This window comes from Urocitellus parryii, chromosome 6 (assembly GCF_045843805.1).
Source record: "Urocitellus parryii isolate mUroPar1 chromosome 6, mUroPar1.hap1, whole genome shotgun sequence".
Classification (NCBI taxonomy): Eukaryota; Metazoa; Chordata; class Mammalia; order Rodentia; family Sciuridae; genus Urocitellus; species Urocitellus parryii.
Genome location: NC_135536.1, coordinates 82,641,659 through 82,663,831, shown reverse-complemented (window position 1 = coordinate 82,663,831; position 22,173 = coordinate 82,641,659). Strand labels below are relative to the sequence as shown.

Genomic DNA, 22,173 nt, shown 5'->3' with positions numbered 1-22,173 from the left:
GAAAGGATCAAGGGAGAAAGAAGGGAGGTCCGTGTAAGTAGCGGAAGGGATTTGGTAATCAGAAAGAAGGTAGGTGTAAGTGAAAGAAGAGTGAAGTGTGGCTGGATCAAGAGGCCAGTTGAAGAGCGTTTGTGTAAGTGGATAGAGGATCGAGGAAAAGCCGTGGAAGTGGCCGGGGCCCAGGGCTGGAGGAGTGCCAAAGGTGGCCGGAAGGCTGCGGAGCGGAGCTCAAACCTGAGAGTGTTTGGAAATTGGAAGACTTGGTGGCGAACGAGAATCAGGAACCTGCCTCAAAGAGTGGGCGACGTATCCGGGATGTGGGATAAGAGGCTGGTCAGATTGGCCTTGTTGCAGCAGCTTCGGGCTGTTTACGGCATTAAGGTCAAGGGTGGACGTGGGCAGTGTGACCGCAGGAGACAAGAAACAGCAGCCACGGAAGTAGGGGTAAGTTCTGGAAAAACGATTTAGGTTAAAAATGGGTGGTCACACCTGGTACCGTGACCAGTTACCAGATCATATATAAGACTTTCACTCTTTGGATCAAAAGTGATATTGTTAGGTGTGTCTAACTCTGTCCATGTGGTCACCTATTGATATTTAAATAAAGAGCTTTCTTAATTCTTTTCAGGATCTTTTGGTCATTGAGAGAAAGTTGCAGCGTTTTCCAACTTCATCATTATTGAAATGTTAGACTATAATTGTCAGGGAAAAGGAATGGATTTAATAGCATCTCTGGCTTCTACCCAGTAGACTACCAGTAGCTTACTTCACTTATGACAACCAAAAATGTCTCCAGATATTGGCTATTTATTTATTTATTTGGTTTTGAGGTACTAAGAACTCAGGGCAAAGCCACACACTTCTTAATCAATGACACGTTTTTTTAAGAAGTTGGAATGCAGGTACAAAAACAGTGGCAGATGCTTTATTTGCTTTTGGATGTGCAAAAACATTTAAGTTTACCAATACACAAGTTTACTCTTCGGATTCCTCAGTGTATTAAAATTTGTGCATTTTAAAAAAATGAGTTTCAAGATAGTTAGATGAAATTTAACTTAAATATTTGCCAAAGTGCAGCCTTGTATACCTCAGGACATAGTTTGAAAAGCAGTTTCTATAGAGTGTGGAAAAGAGGTCTAAAAGTAACCACCACCACCCCTCTGACAAGGGTGAAACTCAGAGCCTGGCATTTTCACTGTACCAGTGAGCATGGGCCAGTAAATATAACTACTAATATGTTTTAAGAGCTGTTTACATATCAACTGACTTAGTTAGCCCTTTATGTAAGTTAATGTTTATAAGTCACCTTTTTATAAAATGACCAAAGGAAAGTATAAATAAGGTCAGTATTTATAAGATTGCTGAAGGAATCTGTAGTATTTTTTTGGGAAATGTTAATGTTTGGGCCAAATTCTGTTTTAAGAATTTCCTTACTAAGCTCTAACTGGATTGATTTTTCATAAGTCTCTTAATTTTCTAATTACTTAATTTGCTAGATTGTTATGTCTTTATCTTGACTATCTTTGTACTCCCAAATGTCTAGCATTATGTCTAATAATAACTTTTTTTTTTTTTACCAAAAGCTCAGGTATATATAGTAATATAAGAATGCATTTTCTTGTTCCTAAAGTTTTTAATTTACCCACTGATGAAGAACATTTTTTTTTTTTTTTTTTATGCCTAGCATTTGTGTTAGTGTAACTGGATTTGTCTTTTTAGGGGAAAATATTTGGAGTACCTTTTAATGCATTGCCCCATTCCGTTGTACCAGAATATGGACACATTCCAAGGTAAGCAGTTTGAAAAGGAGAATAAATATTTCAAACTGGTTTTAGATAGAGGGCTTGAAAATAGTTGATTGACACACATATGTTTTAAATCAGCAAAAGATTCCATCTCTCAACATTGAGAGAGCTTTTACATAATTTAAATGTAATTTGTGCTCATTTCCAGGATTGAATTTTAATGTCCATTAATGAATAAATGTTAGAAATAAACTTATTTTTGTCTGCTTAATTTTTAGATTTACACCAGTTCTTTTGTCACAGCTCTCTGATTAAATACTATACTAAATTGCCAATTCAGTATTAATTTTTAGATTTTTTATTTAAGAGATGTTGGATACAAATATTTAAAATAGAGGTATTTGCGAATATATATTATATAACACTTCAGCTTTTCTATGCCACTTACTATTTGTAAGTAACATTTTGGACTAGCTACATCAAAAAAAATAGTGTTTGTTTTAAGACAATAGTTTTAAAAGGCATATCTTTTCTCTTTAATTATTTTCCCTTTATACAAAGTAGGGTTCATTTTGTCTACTTTAGTCCAATAATTTAGGTGTTAATTGATGCATCATGCAAGAGCTTTTTTTGAACCCCTTACTGCCCTAATACAATTTTTTCTTCATTTGTCCTTAGATATTGATTCATAGTGTAAGGTAACCACTTATCTGTTTTGCTTTTCACATTATGTATAGAAGACTTCATTTTCCTGAAATGAAAACCTATATTAATTTTCAAAATTTGGAATTGCAAAGTCACATCCACAGAATAATGACTAAATCTTTGTTGTAATTTCTTAACGTCCTTTAAAAAACAAACACCAACTATCTGTCAATTACCCTGTATAAGCAGGATTGACATTCACCACTATGCATCAATACAAGTATCTCAGTTGTATGTAGCTGGAATACATTTTTATTTGTTGGTACCAGCTGTTGAATATCTAAGTATTTAACATTAACATTAAGTTTATTGTTCAAAATTTAAAAATTGAACATCCACCCCTTAATATGAGAAGAATTACAAGGACTGGGATATATCCTACTTTTTTGAGGAACAATGTTGGGGTGAGAAAAACTTTATCTTATTTTTTGGGCTAATGTAGTAGATGATGGATATTTAAATCTATGTATGCTTTAAAGATCACCGTGGAGATAATAGATAAAAAAAGATGACCTTGGTCATCCATATGTCATTCCACCATAAAGAGGTCTAATAAAAGAAGAGGAGCCAGAAAAAGAATTTGAGGAGGAGTTATAGGGAGACAGCAGGAAAACTAGTAGAGTCCTGAAAAAAGTATTTTTGAGCAGGGATGGTCAGATGTTTCAAATGCCGAAGGGTTAAGCAAAATGAGCACAATGAATTGACATGTATTTAGCAAAGCAAAGGGCATTGGTGACCTTGATGAGAGCTGTTTCATTAGAGTAATGAGGATAACAATCTGGAGAGGGTCAAGTAGAAGTAGAGGCAATAAGTAAGACAAGTCTATGCTCTGAAGGGAAGCACAGAAATGGAATAAAATTGAAGAGAATGTAGAATTGAGCAGGCACATTGAAGTTAGCATAAGAAGATGAGCCTTAGAGAAAAAAAATTAGGAAGGAAGGAGGACAACTAAAAGTTTTTATTGTAAGAATTAAAGAGGTTTGTGACATTACAGTTTCTGAAAGTGGCAGAATACTCAGACCACTCATGTGTTTTGGCAGGAGAATAGGGTCTGGTCATTTAAAAAATCTCTTTCAGCTTTCTTGTTGATGCCTGCACATCTTTACAAGAGCATATTCAGACAGAAGGACTTTTTAGGAAATCAGGATCTGTTATTCGTCTCAAGGCACTAAAGGTGAGCATGTTCTTGAACTATAACTTATGAAAAGTATCATTTTGTATCATTTTTCTGATTTAGTTTTTATTATTGAAACATCTAGAAATATAAATAATTGATTAGAATTAAATTCAAATAGCTTTTTTCCCAGCAAAATAATCTTTTTTTCTCAAAAGAAATTGTGTCATTTATATAGTGCTTTAAAAGTTTAAAGATTAAGAAAATTTCCAAAAGAAAGCTCTTTATTTAGATAATCTGCAATAAAAGCATCCAAAATGCTCAAGATTATTAATTTATTTCAGAATAAACTGGATCATGGTGAAGGTTGCCTGTCTTCTGCACTTCCTTGTGACATTGCAGGACTTCTTAAGCAGTTCTTTAGGGAATTGCCAGAGCCAATTCTCCCTGTTGATTTGCATGAAGCGCTTTTCAAAGCTCAACAGTTAGGAACAGAGGAGAAGAATAAAGCTACACTGTTGCTCTCCTGTCTTATGGCTGATCATACAATTGATATATTAAGATACTTCTTTAACTTTCTCAGGAATGTTTCTCTAAGGTAAGTGGTAATTAAAAGTTTTGTGAAATGATTGCTTAATTTCTCAACTACCTAAAGATTTACCCTTGTAGATAATAAATTTCATTTAGAATGGAAATTTTTCTAAAAAAAAAGTCCTTACTATAAAAAGTAGACCCTTTTTAATGTAAGAAAGTGTGCCAAGTTATTTATTTTCTTACTGTCTTAAGTCATTATGAGTACTTTGATGGCTTATTGGTCTTTATAAGAATCATTGTCCTCTGAATGGCTTTTTTTTAAAGTCTTTAAAAAATTAAAAAAAATTTTTTATTGGTACATTATAATTATGCATAATGGTGGGGTTCATTATAGCATATTTATACATGCACATAACATAATTTGATTAGATTCATTCCCCAGTACCTTCCCTTTCCCTTCTCTTCAACCTCCCCATAATCCACTTATTCTACTCAAATGGCTTCTGATTAGTATGTTTTAAAATATTTATGATTTGCTTTGTAAATTTCCCCCTTTCCTTGCTGTCATTGAGTCCATTATTTTACACATACTTGTCACTTCCTAATACTTCCAGTTTTCTATGTGTAGCTTTGAAAATTAGATAAACATGTTTAATTTGTGTGGAGAAGTAAAGTGTGAACTCTGATTAGCATGATTTTTTGATATATATTTAAATATACAGAGGCTGTGTATTTTTGGGTACTTATGAGTTTTTTGTTATTGTTGTTGTTTTATTTCTGTGATGCTAGAGATTGAGCTCAGGACCTTGAACATGGTAGTAAGCTAGCTAGCACTCTACCATTGACCACTGAACTATACCATCAGTCCTTTTTTGCTTTTGTTTTTTTAAATTATGTTCAAGCCAATTTTGTTGATGAATAGATTAGGGGTAACTATTTTGACTTGTGTGTGACTGATAAAGTAAGAAGTCTTCAAAATGTGCTCAATATGTTATTTTAACTTTCTGAACTTTTATCTTTTTACCCATCTAATAAACCTTTTATCATTTAAGATCCAGGGAGAATAAGATGGATAGTAGCAATCTGGCAGTAATATTTGCACCAAATCTTCTCCAGACAAGTGAAGGACATGAAAAGATGTCTGCTAACACAGAAAAAAGACTGAGATTGCAGGCTGCAGTAGTACAAACCCTTATTGATTATGCATCAGATATTGGTAAGATACAGTTGTTATTAATAGGATTTATTTAAGTGAGATCCCAACTTTTTTCAAGTGAATCATGAAGACAGCTATTAGAAAACTGGTTTATTATTATCTATATATTTGGGGCAGGGAGTGAAGAAAGAATAATAATTGTCTTATGAACATTTTCATTTAGGGCGTGTACCAGGTTTTATCCTGGAAAAGATACCAGCTATGTTGGGCATTGATGGTCTCTGTGCTACTCCATCACTGGAAGGCTTTGAAGAGGGTGAATATGAAACTCCTGGTGAATATAAGAAAAGGCGAAGACAAAGTGTTGGAAGTAAGTGTCAGTCTCATTTTAGGGAGGAGTACTGTGATTTACTTTTATCTAAATGATTTTCTTTTATCTAAAATGTATTTGAACATCAAGAAGCATAAGCTATGATATGTGTCTTTCTGATGCTTATAGCATAGTTGGAAAAACATGACATATGCATGAGAAAAGTTAAAGTGACAATACACTCTAATATTAAATACTAGATCTTTAGCAAAAATGTAAAATGTCTTCAAAGGAGAAAAGTTCTTTGGGTCATAAGGATCAAGGGACTCCTCAAAGAGGAAGACAAACTAAGCCTTCTTGAAGACTGGATGGAATCAAGGGGAATTTTGTGGAAGATCAGAAAACTTGTATCCTCTAAGAGATAGGAAGTGTGCTATCAAGAATTACTTGTATGGGGAAATGTAATCTATATCTGTGTCTGTAAGTAAACTAGTGTGACTTGAATAAAGGATTCATTGTATGGATTAGCATGGTATTATGGTGAGCTTGATGCCAGGCTAAAGAACTAGAATATTAACCTGCATGTTGGTGAACCATTGAAGATTTATAAATTGAGGAATGACATGATTAAAGTATTTTTTGAAAATTATGACTTAATTTAAAATTGGAGGCAGGGAGAATGGTCAAAATATGTGTGGCGATAACATAAGTGTGAGATCTTTGAACTGGAAAGTGGTGTGAATTTAGTTAGAAGTGCAAACTAAATAATGAATGAATATTATTGGGAAGGATCAAAAAGATCAAAAGTTATATTATGGTGAGGTTGATAGTAAGATTCTTACCTCTTGGTTAAGAAGACACAGATCATTTCTCCTTCTTAATAAATTTCTACCACCTTAGGTAGGAAGTTTTTCTTTTGACTACAAGAACAAATAGTTAACTATCATTCCTTTTATATCTATTGATTTGTGTTAATTGTTTTCTTTTGTTTCTTCTTGCATCCTTGTAGATTCCCCTTATGACTTCTATATTATTTCCCTAAGGCTAGTTTATGGTAGCAAAGTACCATAAACTTAAGTGACTTAAAACAACAGAAATATATCTCACAGTTCTCGAGGCAAGACTGCAACCAAGGTGTCAGCTAGGCCTTTAATATCTGTAGGAGATAATGCTTTCTTACCTCTGCCTAGCTTCTGGTGGTATTTCTGGAGCACACAGTTTAACTCAAATCGTCCTACTACAAATATAGCTATTTCTTTGACACAGATCATTTTTATTGTCATCTTTCCTTTTGTGATCTCATCCATTCCTATAGTTTCAGTTCATTTCCAATTAAATAGATGACCACCAGATCTCTAAACATCAGTTCCACTTTACTAATGGCCTACTAAGGCAGTCTTCTGTTCTTCCTTGGTGCTTTAAGTTTGGCATTTTGGAAATGACAATCTCTAGCTCTTAAAAAACCAATTCTGTTGAATTCCATTTTCTAAAAAAAATAAAACAAAGCAAAAACAAAAATTCTATTTTAACACTAACACCAGGGGCTGGGGTTCTGGCTCAGCAGTAGAGCGCTCCCTTAGCATGTGTAAGGCCCTGGGTTTGATCTTCAACACCACATATAAATAAATTAAATAAAGGTATTAATGGGGGGGGGGTGCTGGGGTTTGGCTTAGTGGTAGAGCGCTCGCCTAGCACACATGAGGCACTGGGTTTGATCCTCAGCACCACATAAAAATGAAATAAAGATTGTGTGCCCACCTACAACAAACAAATAAATAAAACACTAGCACCATCACCATTCCTTAGACTCTCAGGCTTTAAACCCTGGGCTCATAACTGTTATTACTTCACCATCTCTATTCACATTTTTCAAATTCTAAGGTTCATTCTTTGCATCTAATGTTCATTCTTTACTGCATCTAACTAAGAATTTCCTTAGACTTTGAGCCTCCTCCTTGAATTCACCCTCTTATTGCTAAAGTCAAGTATCTCACACATCTTTAAAAAACTCTCCTTGATAATACTAATATTTACAGCTTAAATTTTAGTAGCTGTCTTTCATGGGATTGCTCTAGCATGTCTCTCTTTTATACTACCTAAACTTTAGTCAAACTTAGTGATTTGTTGTTTTCAGATACTTGTTCTTTTGCTTATACTGTTTATGATATGTTTTTATATTTTTTATTTCATCTATTCCTGCTGTCCAGTTTTTCCTATGTTGAAATCATTCTTTTTAAATGAGAATAATTTCAATGTTTTTATAAGTTGATATAAAAGTTCAATGTTAAAAGATCACAAGTATCTCTAAGACTTGGTGAAAGGCTGATAGCTGTTAAATTTTAATTATATGATTACATCTTGCATTTTAGATTTTGTTAATGGAGCACTGAATAAATTGAAATCTAACAGAACACCCTGTATTACACCTCAGCAGGATAGAACTGGTAGGTAGTTTTTACATTTATCTATTTAAATGAAGTCTATAGTCTACAAAAAACAGTTGTAATAATGATTATCTAACGTTTTAGTTAATGATCCAATTGAGCTTAATCAAATCCAAACACTTATTTTCAGTATAATACTATATATTTTATGTTGTGATATTGCTAATTACATTGGATATAATGAACCCAAAATAGTCTATTTTGAGCTTACTTTCTTTTCCTTGTGGTGATGGGGTTCAAACCCAGGACCTCATGATCACTAGGCAAGCACTGTAGATACTGAACTTCAGTATCTTTAGAAGCTTGATACTGATACCTAAATCCTTTAATTTTCTTAATCGTGATATTCAGTTGCTTGTAATTTGGATGCTGCTTAACATATGAAAATATTTCAACGTCTTTTTTGGTTAAGAGCTGGAAATTTTTTATTATATGTTCTAGTATCTTATTCTAGTTTGCTTGTGTCTAAAAGTATTGAGCTGATAACAGACAATATGGTATTTTCTGTTTTCCAGAGTGAAGAAATGAACTGGTTAATCTCAGTTATAATGAAAAGCAAATACAATAGATCAGTTTTTGTCTCAACGTCTTGACTATAATTTAGTTATTAATATTCTTATTTTATGTTAATATTCTTTAATTTGTGTTACATGCATCTTTAAGTCTATTTAAGTTACTGCTTCTTAAGAGTCTTACCTCTTTTGCATCTTCCTTATTTTTATTTTAAGTAATTACAGAGTGTTAATGTAGTTATATAACATATGTTTGATGAAAATGTACCTCTCACATTTTTTTTAATTGATTTTATACTGCCCACATTTTTTGGTTAACTCTAAGAGCTTTATAAGGAAAAATTATATAAAGTTTTTTGTATTTTGTCAACTCTGGTTTTTTGGTTCATTTTCATTCAGCTCAACTGTCTGTATCACCAGTGATTCTTACACCAAATGCTAAGCGTAAACTGCCAGTAGATTCTTCTCATGGTTTCTCAAGTAAGAAAAGGAAGTCCATCAAACACAATTTTAACTTTGATCTGTTGCCAAATAATCTCTTCAATGGCAGTTCCACACCAGTACCAGGTAACAAATATAATTTATATAATTGAGTTGTAAACATTAACGTTAAGTGTCTATTCTAAGCAAAGAATTATTTCAGGTTAACAACACCTTTAGGAGACTGAATTTTATTTTTACGTTTTATCAAATTTCTGTTTATTTTTTTTTAAATAATTTTTCTGCCTTTAAAAATAGACACTGATTTAATATAATTAATATGTGGATGTGTTTTATGGTCATTTCTATTGCAAGTTATAATGAATAACTCAGAGTGAGAGTTTGGGCTTCTGTGGATAGCATTGGTGCTTAGGTTTTATGTGATTGGACATTCTAAATCCTGCTTTAGTTACATCTGAGTCTATAGTCTATGGCTGTGGCTTTATTGCTGTCTTATGTTGAATTGAAACTGTCAGAAGTTTGGTCATCATGAATCTAGAGTCAAGGTGTTACTATTTAGGGTTATAGTTTAGGAGATGGGTATTTTTATACCAAAGTACCTTTTATAAAAGCTTTAAAACTTTGTATACAATGTTCTTTGTGGAATGGTTTCCATATCCATTTCAAGGTGTTTATTTTTAATTTAGTAATTTATGGGGGTATGGTATGTTTCAAAACATGTACACAATATATGGATATTTCAGTACATGTACACAAGTGTGTAATTATTAGATCAGGACAATTGACATAATTTCAGACATTTACCATTTTTTTGTGTCTGGAACAAAGTCCTCTCCTAGCTATTGAATACTAAATTTTTGTTACTGTAATCTTAGATTTAATTGGCTCTTTTAGAATGTACAGAATAAAAGTTGACTTATACTAACTTTATGATTAAAAAAATAAATAAACCCTACCATTCCCATCTTGTATTTGTCTCTCATTTAATCAAAATATTAGTGGTATCTGAGTCCTTTCTTACATATTTTTTTTAAGACAGAGAGAGAATTTTAATATTTTTTTTAGTTTTTTCGGCGGACACAACATCTTTGTTTGTATGTGATGCTGAGGATCGAACCCGGGCTGCACGCATGCTAGGCGAGCGTGCTACCGCTTGAGCCACATCCCAAGCCCATCTTACATATTTTTTGATTTCAGAAAATGGAATTCAGTAGCTGAGTTTTGAACTTTTCTCCGGCAAAGCCATTAGTCATTTTGTTTTTTTCCTGTTATTCAAAGACTTATGCTTTCCTTAAAGGGAATAAACTTGTGATTTTTGAAGAAAAACCCTCTTCAGAGGTTCTGTGTGGCTTATGAAAGTGTAAGAATTCTGATGATTAACATCTGTAGTTATTTCAGGAGTAAGAGATTAGAGATTTAAATTCCTTGGAAGTAACATTAGGTCTTTCCAGTTTGGAAGACTTTACAAATGGCAGATGGGAATTGTAGCTTTACCTACCTTTACTTATTAGCATAACAATATCTTCCCTAAGGAATGAACCTGTGATTTCTTCTCTTCCAAGCTGCCCCCTAAAAGCTTAAACATTCTTATGTTTTTTTAATGTTAATTTGAACCTGGGTAATTAGTGACTTCTTTATATATAAAAAAGTTCCACAACAGTTCCTATTATTTTTAACTCACCATTTTTCTTTGACCCAGATTTTTTCATCCATTATTTAATAAATTCCATCTGAAAGAATGAAAATAGGTTGATTTCTAAGTAAATATTTATATAGCAGATAACATGCTTTATTATATATAAGCATTAATCTATAGTCCATAGAGTATGTATTTATAACATTTTTTTTATAGTGTAATAAATTTTACATCCTACATTTTCTGACCATGCCTCCTTTTAATCACTGATACATTTTCAAGATGACTAGCCTATAGCCCTGGGATAAAGCTACCTATGGCAAATTGGTTGTATTATGTTAACCAAAGCTTTCTTTAGCCAAATGTACCCCAAAGTCATGAATATCTCTTTAAAATTCAATAAAAATGAATAGAGAGAATTTGTTTTTCTAATAACTTTATTTTATTTATTATTTTCTGTGGTGCCAAGAATCAAACCTAGTGCCTCACATGTGCTAGGCAAGTGCTCCACCACGGATCCACAGCCTCAAACAAGATAATTCTGGTATATACTGGGTATAATTTAGACATAAGTTATATGTATATAGAGCCCTTGTTTATAACTATTTCACTTTCTTCATAATTTCTTTTTTACTTTAGTTGATTTCATGATATAAATGATGTTGAACAACTCAAATTGTTTCTATTGTGACCCAGTTATTCACAGGAAAAGGCAGTGGCAAAGTTAACTATCAGCATTGATATAGAAAATTAGGGTTTTTGTTGTTATTGTTGTTTATTTTTATTTTATGTTTGTTGTTGTTGTTGTTTGGTAGCAGGGATTGAACTCGGGTACCTGAGCACTGAGCCACAGACAGGGTCTCACTAAATTGCTTAGTGCCTTGCTTTTGCTGAGGCTGGCTTTGAATTTGTGATCCTCCTGCCTCAGCCTCCTGAGCCACTGGGATTACAGGCATGTGCCACTGTGCCTGGCAGAAACTTAGTTTTCATTTGACAAAATTTTGAACAAATTTTAGTCCAGAATCAGTAAATAGTGATTGGCTAACAGATGCATTCTGAATACTCAGACAACCAACACATTTATCAATATTTATTTTTCATAGTAGCATTAATATTTTGTACCAGAGACTACACTGGACATTGTGTGATACACATATGTGTGTGTATGTAATATAACTATTCATCCAAGAAGTCTATTTTCAGAGTTGACCTGTTTTGTAAGTGGCCAGGGTGGGGGATACTCAATTCTCTTCCACAGCTTGCTCTCCAATGTATGACACTGTCCAGCCCTTCCTTGTATTATCAAGAGTATGAAGCAAAACTAATGTAAAAGTTGTAGTTAGTGTAACCTTTAACTGGCCTACTTTTCTTTTAGTTGGGTCAGTTATTTTACATCTGAAGTTTCTAACCAGAAATTTTGATTTTTGTTGTTGCTTAGAGGAGGAAATCGAGGCTTTAAATCTAATTGCTGCTTTTACTATTTTATACTTTGAAAAAGAAATAGTATATGTGTTATATTACATGTGGTTATTTTTTATAGTTCACTTTGATGCAAGCCCAGAAGTGTCATCTCAGAGTTCACTCTCTCCCATAGCCATCAGTGGAAACCATTTGACCAGCACAGATGTGCTAAGGCGAAGTAAAAGGATTGCAGGCAAAAAAGTCTGCAGGTAATTTATCTAAGACATTTTGTTTTCATTGGACAGATATTTGGTGTGTGTGTATATATATTATACATAAGTAGTAATAGTATATATCATGTGATTCAAATATGATTCTTGGTCAAATATTTTTTTCATTCTACCAATAATCATATTTGAAACATAATTTGTAAAAAAAAAAAAAAAAAAATCCCCTCTATAATTCTTTCTTGTAATCAAGTGCACTTCACACATTAACCAGGAATACAGTTCCTAATTTGAGTTCATTTGCTTACTTAAAAATCTTATTTTATGTCAATATTTTAACTTTCCTGTTAGTTTAAAAAACTAGTCTAGTCTAATGATCCTGGTTTATAAGCAACTAACTAATTTTGTGATAAATACATTATTTATATATGCAAATAGTGTATATGTATCTTTTTTTTTTTTTGGCATCAGGGATTGAGCCCAGAGGTACTTAACCACCAAACCACATCCTCAGCCCTTTTTATTTATTTTTTACTTTGAGACAGGGTCTTGCTAAGTTGCCTAGGGCCTTGCCAAGCTGTTGAGGCTGGCTTTGAACTCACAATCTTCCTGCCTCAGTCTCCTGAGCTGCTGGGATTTCAGGCATGAATCACCGGGCATTTATGGTATTCTTTTTTTTTTAATATTTATTTTTTAGTTTTAGGTGGACACAGTATCTTTATTTTATTTTTATGTGGTGCTAAGGATTGAACCCAGTCTCATGCATGCGAGGCAAGCATTCTACCACTGTGTCACAACCCCAGCCCCATATATCATATCTTAAAGTTTAACTAGTTTATAGTAGAGCGCTCACCTAGCACATGCAAGGTCCTGGGTTCGGTCCTCAACACCATGTAAAAATAAATAAAAGGTATTAAAAAAAGTATATATATATATATATATATATATATATATATAATAATTTGCTGTGTACTTTCTTAAATTTCATTTTGCAAGAATATCTGGTATTTATGTTATAAAAAGATGTTTTAAATTTCACTTTTTTTAGAGTGGAATCAGGAAAAGCAGGCTGCTTCTCTCCTAAAATCAGCCGTAAAGAAAAGGTTAGAAGATCTCTCCGTTTGAAATTTAGTCTGGGGAAAAATAGCAGAGATGGAGTAAGTGTCTTATCTCATTAATCTGTTTATATTAGCATAAAGCTGAAGGCTTGATAATAAAAGACTACTTTCAACCCTACTTTCCCTCCATCTACTATACCATTCTCTATTCTTCTTTATAGCAACACTTTTGTCCCAATAATCTCATGAAACTGCTCTTACCAAAGTTGCCCATAAATTCAGTGTTGCTTAAACCATTAATTAAATATAATTTCTTCTTTAACCTGAACCTGTCAGCACCATTTGACGCAGCTCCTCTTTGGTATACTCTTCTTTTCTTCTTCCCTGCCTTTTCAAATTACTTTGTAACAGAATGCCCAAAATTTAGTCTTTAGGCTTGTTTTCTGTATCTACTCACTCAAGGAAACAGTTAGCCTTAAACTTAGGACTTTCAAGTTTAAGTTCTCCCAGAACACTCTCCTGAGCAAATTGACCTTTTTCTTGGCTAAGCATGTACTAAGCCAAGTATTTTTCTTTTTTTATTTTATTTTATTTATTTTTTTGGCGTGGGATACCAGGGATTGAACCCAGGGGCACATAGCCACTGAGTCACATCTGCAGCCTCCTTTTTTAAAATTTATTGTTTTTATTTAGAGACAGGGTCTTGCTAGGTTGCTTAGGGCCTCATTAAGTTGCTGAGGCTAGCTTTGGATTCACAATCCTCCTGCCTCAACCTCCCAAGCCACTGGGATTTCTGGCCTCAAGTATTTCTTAACATCTGCCTATCTGAATTCCTTACTTGGATTTTTTCCTGAAGTATAACCTGTCCCAAGCATAGTTCCTGAGATGTGTTTCTTTGCTGCTTTTCTACCCTCCCCATACCACACTTCCACTTGCAGTCTTCCTCATTTCAGTTATACAACTTATTCTAATCACTTAGATGAAAACCATGGCACATTCTTGATTCCTTAGTTTTTCTCTCTTGTACTACCTCTAGCCCATTAGAAAAGCCTGTCTAACTTCTGCTTTGAGAGCATCTCCAGACTGATTCATTCTCCTCAGTGCACTTTTCTCAGCTGGATTACTGCAGTAAGCAACTTTTAACAAATAGATTAACTTGCTTCAATATTGTTGCCAAATGATTCTTTTAGTACTCAGATTAAGTCGTGTTACTCTTTTCAGAACATTCCATTGACTCTTCATTTCATTCTGAATAAAAAGAATGAAAATAATAATTCGAATAATAATAAAAATAAAAAGGATGAAAAACCACAGCTCCTTTATTGACCTATATAATATTCCACATGATCTATTCCCTGGACATGTCTCTGAGCTCTGCTCCTGACAGTGCTTCCTTGCTCACTCTGCTTCATTCACTGACCTCCTTGCCTTTTGTTGAATGTGCCAGACTTTGCTTTAGCCTCAGAGACTGCACTGGCATTTTCTTCTCCCTGAAATATTCTTACTCACACCTTGAATTTTTTATTTATTTATATATTTTTTTGGCATTACTGGAATTGAACCCAATTACACCCTACCATGGAGTACATCTCCAGTCCTTTTTATTTATTTTATTTTGAGACAGGATTTTGCTAAATTGCCCAGCCTGGCCTGGAATTATTGATCCTCCTGCCTTAGCTTCCTGAGTAGCTGGGATATCAGGTGTGCACCGCTGCGCCTGGCTTCCCCCTTAAATCTTCATGGCTCTTGCCCTTAGTTTTCTTTACTCACAAATCACCTTATTTAAAAATCACACTCCTACCTTTACCATGCTATATCCTCTATACTGTTTTACTATCCTCCATAGCAGTTTTTACCTTGTGTGTTGTATTTATACAGATAATTTATTGTTTCTCTTGTTTTGATTGAATCTCCTAATCTACAATATAAATTTCATGATATTAATATTTTGATCTTTTTGTTTATTTATTTTCACTATTTATGAGCAGGCCTAGAGACAGCATAGAATTTGGTTTTAATTAGTAAGTATGGGACACTGTTTTTATTTTATATCATTTAATACCAATTGGTGTGTGCAGTTTCCATTAGCAGACAAGAATATTTGTGTTTGCTATAAATTTCCCCAATTATGTCTTTTTTATTCAGCTGTAGATTTTGATACCTACTAAAAAATGTACTCTGTCATAATTGTTTGAATTAACTAGGGTTTACTTTTTAACCAAAAATTTCAATTTTTCTTTTCTGTACAGAATGGATGTTCTGGTGTCAATAGATATGAAAATGTTGGTCGGAGACTTGCAAATCAACAAAATTTAGAAAATAGGATTGAATCTGTAAAAACAGGCCTACTTTTTAGCCCAGATATAGATGAAAGATTACCAAAGAAAGGTACATTTACATGATATTGTTAGAATTTTACCACAAAATCCTGTTTTAGTTATCTTTTTAATGTAAAGCTATATTAAGCAATATGCTAATCTAGAAATTAAAAGTTTATGTTTGAATAGTGAAAATATTTGACTTGTACTGGATTTTTCTAACAGTAACTAAAGGATACTTATAAGTGTAAATATCAAAATATTTTACTTTTTATAGTAAAAATTATTTCTTTTAACACAGGTGTTTAGAAGTAAATGCTTAATACATTTATTTGCCAGGCATTTGGGTAATATTTCAAAACTAGATCAGATATAATGGATTAAAAGCACTTAACTGCTTTATTTTAGGTTCAAAAAAGATCAGTAAGTCTGAGGAAAACTTATTAACTCCTGAGCGACTAAATGAAACAAGTTACCGGATGTCTTGGACAGGACCTAGTAATTCAAGTTTTCAAGAAATGGATGCAAATGAAGCTTCTCCAATAATGGGAAATCTTGAGGTGGGAAACTTTTCTTTGGAACCTGATATAACTGTTGAGAAGTCACCTGCTACATCATGTGAACTTAGCCCTTCCACTTTACACAGCAAGCCTAACAGCAGTGTAATCGGAAGCTCCCTTAGTGGGGATGAAAATAACTTGACCTCAGAGACTCTGGTGAAGATTCAGAAAGCATTTTCTGAGTCTGGAAGTAATCTTCATGAATTGATAAATCATAGGCAGTCATCAGTTACTAATGAGGGGAAAGAAAAATTAAGTGAAACATCTGATATACAGTATAGTCCAAAGAAAAATCTATTTAAAACTAATGATTTGACTGTGAGAGAATCAGTAGAAAAGTATGAAAACCACACTGGTAAAGACGAAAATTGTTTTTCAGAAATAGACCTCTCACCATATCAAACTCAAAAATTTGGTAGGGAAGCATCTGTAAAATGTTACTCAACAGAGATAAAGGTAGAACATGAAAAAGACATTCATTCAAAAGATTACTTAAATGAGCAAAAATTCCCCAATGATGAACAAATTAAGAAGCAGTGTTTCCCACAAAATAAACTAAATACTAAATCAAAGGAGAATGAGAACATGATCAAAGAGAGCTTAGTGAAATGTACAGCTTCTAGGGAAGAAGAGGATAAGTCCTCTTTCTCACCGCAGAGTACTTGTCATATAACAGCCCTTTCTAAACCCAGGCCTATGAGAATTGCTAAACAACGATCACTTGTAGAAAAATGTGATAAAACGGTTTCTGAAAGTTTACAAATGACAGAGCATGGAAAAGTTTCAGATCACATACAGTGGTTTAATAAACTTTCTTTAAATGAACCAAGTAAAATAAAAGTGAAGTCACCTCTTAAGTTTCAGCGCACTCCAGTCCGTCAGTCTGTCAGAAGAATTAATTCTTTGTTGGAATATAACAGACAACCTAAACAGCAGAAGTTGGCAAGTCTTGGTGATGTTGCTTCTCCCCTGGTTAAATCAGTGAGCTGTGACAGTGCTCTTCCCTCTTGTACAGAAAGTACGTCAAAAGATTCCTCTATTTCACATATGAAGTCAGTTCCTAAAGATCAGAGGTCTACATCGCATGAACAGTCTGTCATTGGTGAAATTTCAAAATCAAGCGTGGAGTTAACCTCTACATCTTCCTTAAAGAAGAAGAGGCACCCAGGTTCTGTGAATGCTTCTCTTGGGTCTACTAGAGTTTGCAAGCAGGAGGTGATATCGGATGGCCAAATTAAGGTTCCCTTTGATGACCTGACTAATCATAATATATTAAAATCTGTTGTAAATAACAATGTGGGTTTTTCTCCTGAGATAAAAAATAAGGTCCTTAGGAAACAATCAGAAAGAGAAAGGGTCTGGTACAAAGGTTCTCCAAAAAATCCTATTGGAAAGACTCAACTACTACCAACAAGTAAACCTGTAGATTTGTAATAGGCAAATGTTATACTTGACATTAATGTAAATAAAATTAGCAATTGATTATGTGACTTGTAGGATAATCCACATGTTAGTTTGTATTGTTAAGCAGTAGGTTTTCTCAAACATTTTAATTTCACAGCATAACAACTTGGATTTTTATACTTGTACATGTGACTACTATGTTTTTCTTAATTGTAGCAGTATTTAAACTTTAATTTTGTTGTGATCTCTTTGAAACTTACTGTTTTAAAAACATTGTTGCTTGGATTTAGAAAAAATTAATTTTTGAAAATGGCATGATTTTTATTTTGTATGTGTGATGGGAAGAGTGAAACAAGTTGTGTCTATTTTTTTGTTATTCCTTCAAGTCAGATAAGGTTTCTATTAAAAAAAAATCTGTACTATGGAAAGGGAAGGGGTAAGCCCCACAAATCTTTTGTCTTGAATTATATTTATGGTTATTGTCTTTACCTAAATTCCTGGAAATCCATTTACTTCACTCTGGTATCTTGATACTTTATTCCTATTTTGGGGCAGATTCATCTGGTTTATGTATCTCCTGTAAATGTATAGTTGTGTTCAATGATGGCTAAAGCAGAATGATGACTAAACTGTGCTCACACATTATTTTTAGGCCATACTCTGTTTCTAAAAGTAATTTGCACAAATGCATTTGTATCTGTTTTGTCCAATATAGAATTGGAAATTATTTAAGGAGGAATAATTGAACTTGAAAATTTAATCAAGATGATTTTTAAAATATTGCAGATGCTGGATTTTAGAATTTGAATAGTAGATACACCTCTGTAAATTTTATTTGGATAAAACTTATGATGGTTTTATCTTGTGTATAAATGTTATTTATTTAGCATAGATATTAAAGATAACTTTCTGCAAAATGACTTGCCTGAGACTCAAATCCAAAGTGGAATCCAAAGTGCCATATCTTGAATCAAATTGTCAAGCATATCTGTCTAAATTTATTTTAAAGCTTTTGTCCCCTTTTCTATATTTATAACCTCAAAATTAATCATTTCTCAAAACTAATCTGTAGTTATGCACGTTTATCTGATATCAAAACAAGTTTGTAATATAGACTATATATACATTTTAGATGTTTATGGTACAGGTTGAGGATACCTTAATTAAACTGGGACCAGAAATGTTTCAGATTTTGAAATATTTACATAGACTTCATTGGTGGAACATTCCTAATGTAAAATTTGAGATACTTTTTAGGATGTTGTGGATCAAACCAGGGTCTTGGGTATGTTCCGAATGCATTCTACCACTGAGCGACACCTCCAGATTTTTTTTTTCTTTTTATCTATAATCTGAAACTTTGATCCTCATGTCAGTGTTCAAAACACTAATGATTTCAGAGCATTACAGATTTTGGATTGGATTAGGGATGCTCAGCATATATTTCTAATAGTAAGTAGAGGCAGAAAGCATTCTTACATTGAGATTTATGTTGTCTGACTTAAAGCAGTTTTCACTTCTAAAGTTTTTGATGTCATTTTGTAACTGTGGGGAAGAGGGGTAAAATGTTGAATTGTAACACTAATGCAGTAAGAAGGCATGGGATGTTAACTGTACAAATCACCTGAATTACTGGCTTTTCTAAAAGATGTCAGTAATGAAAGATGTTCATTATTTTAAATACCCACTCCTATTTTTGTTAGCTAAAAGCTGCAATACAATATGTGAGAGTATGGAAATCAATAGCTTGGAAACAATAATTGGAGAAAATCTAAAAAGAGTTTAGAGTTGAATTAATGTCTTTTTCTTACATAGAACGAGATAATGTTAACTTCATGGCATTAACAGTGAACAATACTAAAATAGAATTCAGGACTTAAAGAACTCAGTTACATCGATCATAAACATTTAAAACCACGCCAGGCATGGTGGTGCATGCCTGTAATCCCAGTGACTTGCGGGGCTGGGGCAGGAGGATCGCAAGTTCAAAGTCAGTCTCAGCAACTTAATGAGACCCTATCTCAAAATTTTAGAGAAGGGCTGGGGATGTGGCTCAATGATAAAGTATCCCTGGGTCAAATCCTTGGTACCAAAAAAATAAATATAAAAAAAAAACATAATGGTCTTTGAGCCTAAAACCAACAGAAAAGTAGTCAAGGAAGAGAAAACATTAGGAAGGAGGCTAGGCCTTAAGACCAAAGGCCATGTGTCTCATGAATGACTTTTTCTAGTCCTGCTGCAGAGAAATACTATAGATAATGGGTTTGCTGCATAAAGCTAAGGTAAAGAGATGTAGATTCTAATCTCATCAGGTTAATTTAGTTATTCTCAAAACCCTAGGTACTTTCTCCCTCTCTCTCTCTTTTGGATACTGTGAAGGAAGCTCAGGACCTCATGGCATCCCTACTCAAAAATTAATTCCTTAAAGATTAGAAATTCCACAAGCCCCTGGGTTTGATTCCCAGAACCACAAAACATAAATTCTGGAGCTATTTGTGTTTATTTCTGCAGAGTGTAGTTTTTCCTTGGTGAGGGAGTTTAGAAATAGAACTCAGAATACAGGGTCTCAGAACCTCCTGCTGCCCTGATGAGCTCTCAGGATTATGGCTGGCTGGTTGATGGGTTTTGCAGGTAATCCTGTTCTACATGTTACTTGGGTTTTTTGGGGCTGGCACTAAATGCCAAATCTTGAGCACTTTTTTCTCCTTGGTGCTGAGCTCCTATGGGAGGTTGCCCTAGACATACATTTGTCTTTATCTTAATACTGTTCTAGGTTGGAGAGAAACGGAAGAAATCCATTTCCTTCATTTTTCTCAGACTTTGATGAGGGGTCCTCAGAAGGCCTCAAGTTTCCCAGACCAAATCACCTTTAAGCAGGTAGAATATCTGATCAACCTGGGTATCCTCCTGTTGCTCCTCAGGAATCCCCAACTCCACCTTATTCCTTTACCTCCAAGTTCCCCTCCAGCCAGTGGCCTTTCTTGGATTTCTTGACTCAAATTGGACCAAAAGGTGCTTTTTGCCAAACACTTTTTATACCCATTCCTGCTAGTTCTGCTTCTTTTTGAACTCCACCTTTGGAGCTACCTTCCCAGATCCCATTTCCCATGTTAATTGCTTTAAAGTTAACCCTGGGCGCAAAGACTCAAGAATGATTTTCTGGGCCATAGATTGAATCAGTGCATGTTGTATTCATACTTCTTTTTTTTTTTTTTTTGGTACCAAAGATTGAACCCAGGGGTGCCTAACCACTGAACCAACTCTTTTCATTTTTTTATTTTGAGATGGGGTCTCATCAAGTTGCTAAGATTGGCCTCGAACTTGCAGTCCTGCCTCAGCTTCCTGAGTGGTTGGGATTACACACGTGGGTCATCACACCCAACTTTGTTCATCTTGTCTCCAAACTGGCCCCTGCCATTTTAGAAGCAGACCCCTGCTCTTATGCTTAAGTCTTCCTTTCTCCTCTTGGTTTTGATGTTTGCTTTTAAAACAACAAACTCCCAGGACAGGACTCTTGAGCAAGTCTGTCTCTCCCATTAAGTAAAAATAAAGAATAGTGGGTTTGTAAACTATTCTGACACAAAAGACAATATAGTAGTATTTTCATAAGGAAGAATGTACAGCTTTATGGGTAAATGTATACTGTTTTAAAAAATGTAGCATAAAGGGTGATTTAAAAAAAAAACATAGCTAATACTTTTAGACTTTCCAAGTGTGCCACTTTAACAGAAGTTTCTAGCGCCTTATGTTAAATATCTTCACGGTTTTACTGCTCAAGTAAAAGGACTTCTGAAAGCAGTATATATTTTATCGTTGCCAGTCTAAAAAATCCTTAGGATCGTCCTTTGTCATGTCTACCATTGCCTCTTCCCTCTTTAAGCTAGGACTTAATTAAAAACAAAAACTAAAAAAGCTATTCTGTTTGCGGGACAAAATTAAAGATATGCTGAACAGTGGCCGTCAGGCACGTTGTTTAGATAACTGCTTGAGAAGAGAAAGGAGGTGAAAGACCTCCGCCCGGGTCGAGGGAGGAAGAGGGTCTGCAGGCGCTTTCAGAGTAGGCAGACCCCCTGGCCTTGCTGCAGCTCCAGGCCAGAGAGACGCCAGCCCCTGGGATGCATTTAGGGAGCTACCCGGAGGCCACTGCCACCTGCTGGAGGAGGGGCCGGGGCGGAGCTAAGATGCAGAGGGCGTGACGCAGGAGCTATCCAGCTTGCTTGCTCAGGCCAGACCGAGGCCCAGGCCGCGCTAGGTTCCCCAGCTGCCCTCGGTGAGTTCCACACTGACCCGGCGGGGGTCCCCTGACGCCCACTGAAATATGCAATTCCCTCGGGGCTGGGAGTGGGGAGGGTTGGGGTCAAAGGATGCGGGGTGGTGGTGGGGATCGGGGTTGGCTATGAATAAGGGGTAAAGGAGGTCCGCGAGGAAGGAGATTGTCCATCAAACCAGAACCGCGTTGGAGTGGGAAGGAAACAAATACGCTGCATTCGGAGCCAATAAGGGAAAGGTGGAGAAGGATGGAGAGGCCTCCGGCCTTTTCATCATAATTGCACAGTATACTGTTGCAACGAAAAACTGTTCTCAGCTCTTTGAAGAGCAAGATTTCAT

At 34.6% G+C, this 22,173-nt stretch overlaps 2 protein-coding genes across 2 annotated transcripts in view; both read left to right on the top strand.

Annotated features, from left to right (window-relative positions):
• The first annotated feature begins 315 nt into the window (after positions 1 to 315).
• On the top strand, positions 316 to 17,750 carry Arhgap11a (Rho GTPase activating protein 11A). The gene is made up of 12 exons (XM_026392699.2): positions 316 to 444; positions 1,720 to 1,790; positions 3,528 to 3,624; positions 3,909 to 4,162; positions 5,151 to 5,314; positions 5,478 to 5,624; positions 7,934 to 8,008; positions 8,920 to 9,087; positions 12,138 to 12,267; positions 13,274 to 13,382; positions 15,533 to 15,671; positions 16,010 to 17,750. Exons 1-12 carry the CDS (start codon positions 316 to 318, stop codon positions 17,593 to 17,595), a joined length of 3,069 nt encoding a protein of 1,022 aa, XP_026248484.2. The 3' UTR covers positions 17,596 to 17,750.
• A 4,036-nt stretch (positions 17,751 to 21,786) lies between these two features.
• The window catches only part of Scg5 (secretogranin V), a 55,122-nt gene continuing 54,735 nt past the window's right edge, over positions 21,787 to 22,173 (top strand). The window contains exon 1 of the mRNA XM_026392732.1: positions 21,787 to 21,835. The gene's annotated coding sequence lies outside the window, so the exon portion shown is untranslated. The remainder of the gene's footprint in view (positions 21,836 to 22,173) is intronic.

Excerpts from the sequence above, each read along its gene's own strand:
- Arhgap11a (XM_026392699.2), top strand. The coding sequence starts at position 316 with ATGTGGGATAAGAGGCTGGTCAGATTGGCCTTGTTGCAGCAGCTTCGG. Across the intron at positions 13,383-15,532 it reads GGAAAAATAGCAGAGATGGA|AATGGATGTTCTGGTGTCAA; the intron begins GTAAGTGTCTTA and ends TTTTCTGTACAG. Across the intron at positions 15,672-16,009 it reads TGAAAGATTACCAAAGAAAG|GTTCAAAAAAGATCAGTAAG; the intron begins GTACATTTACAT and ends GCTTTATTTTAG.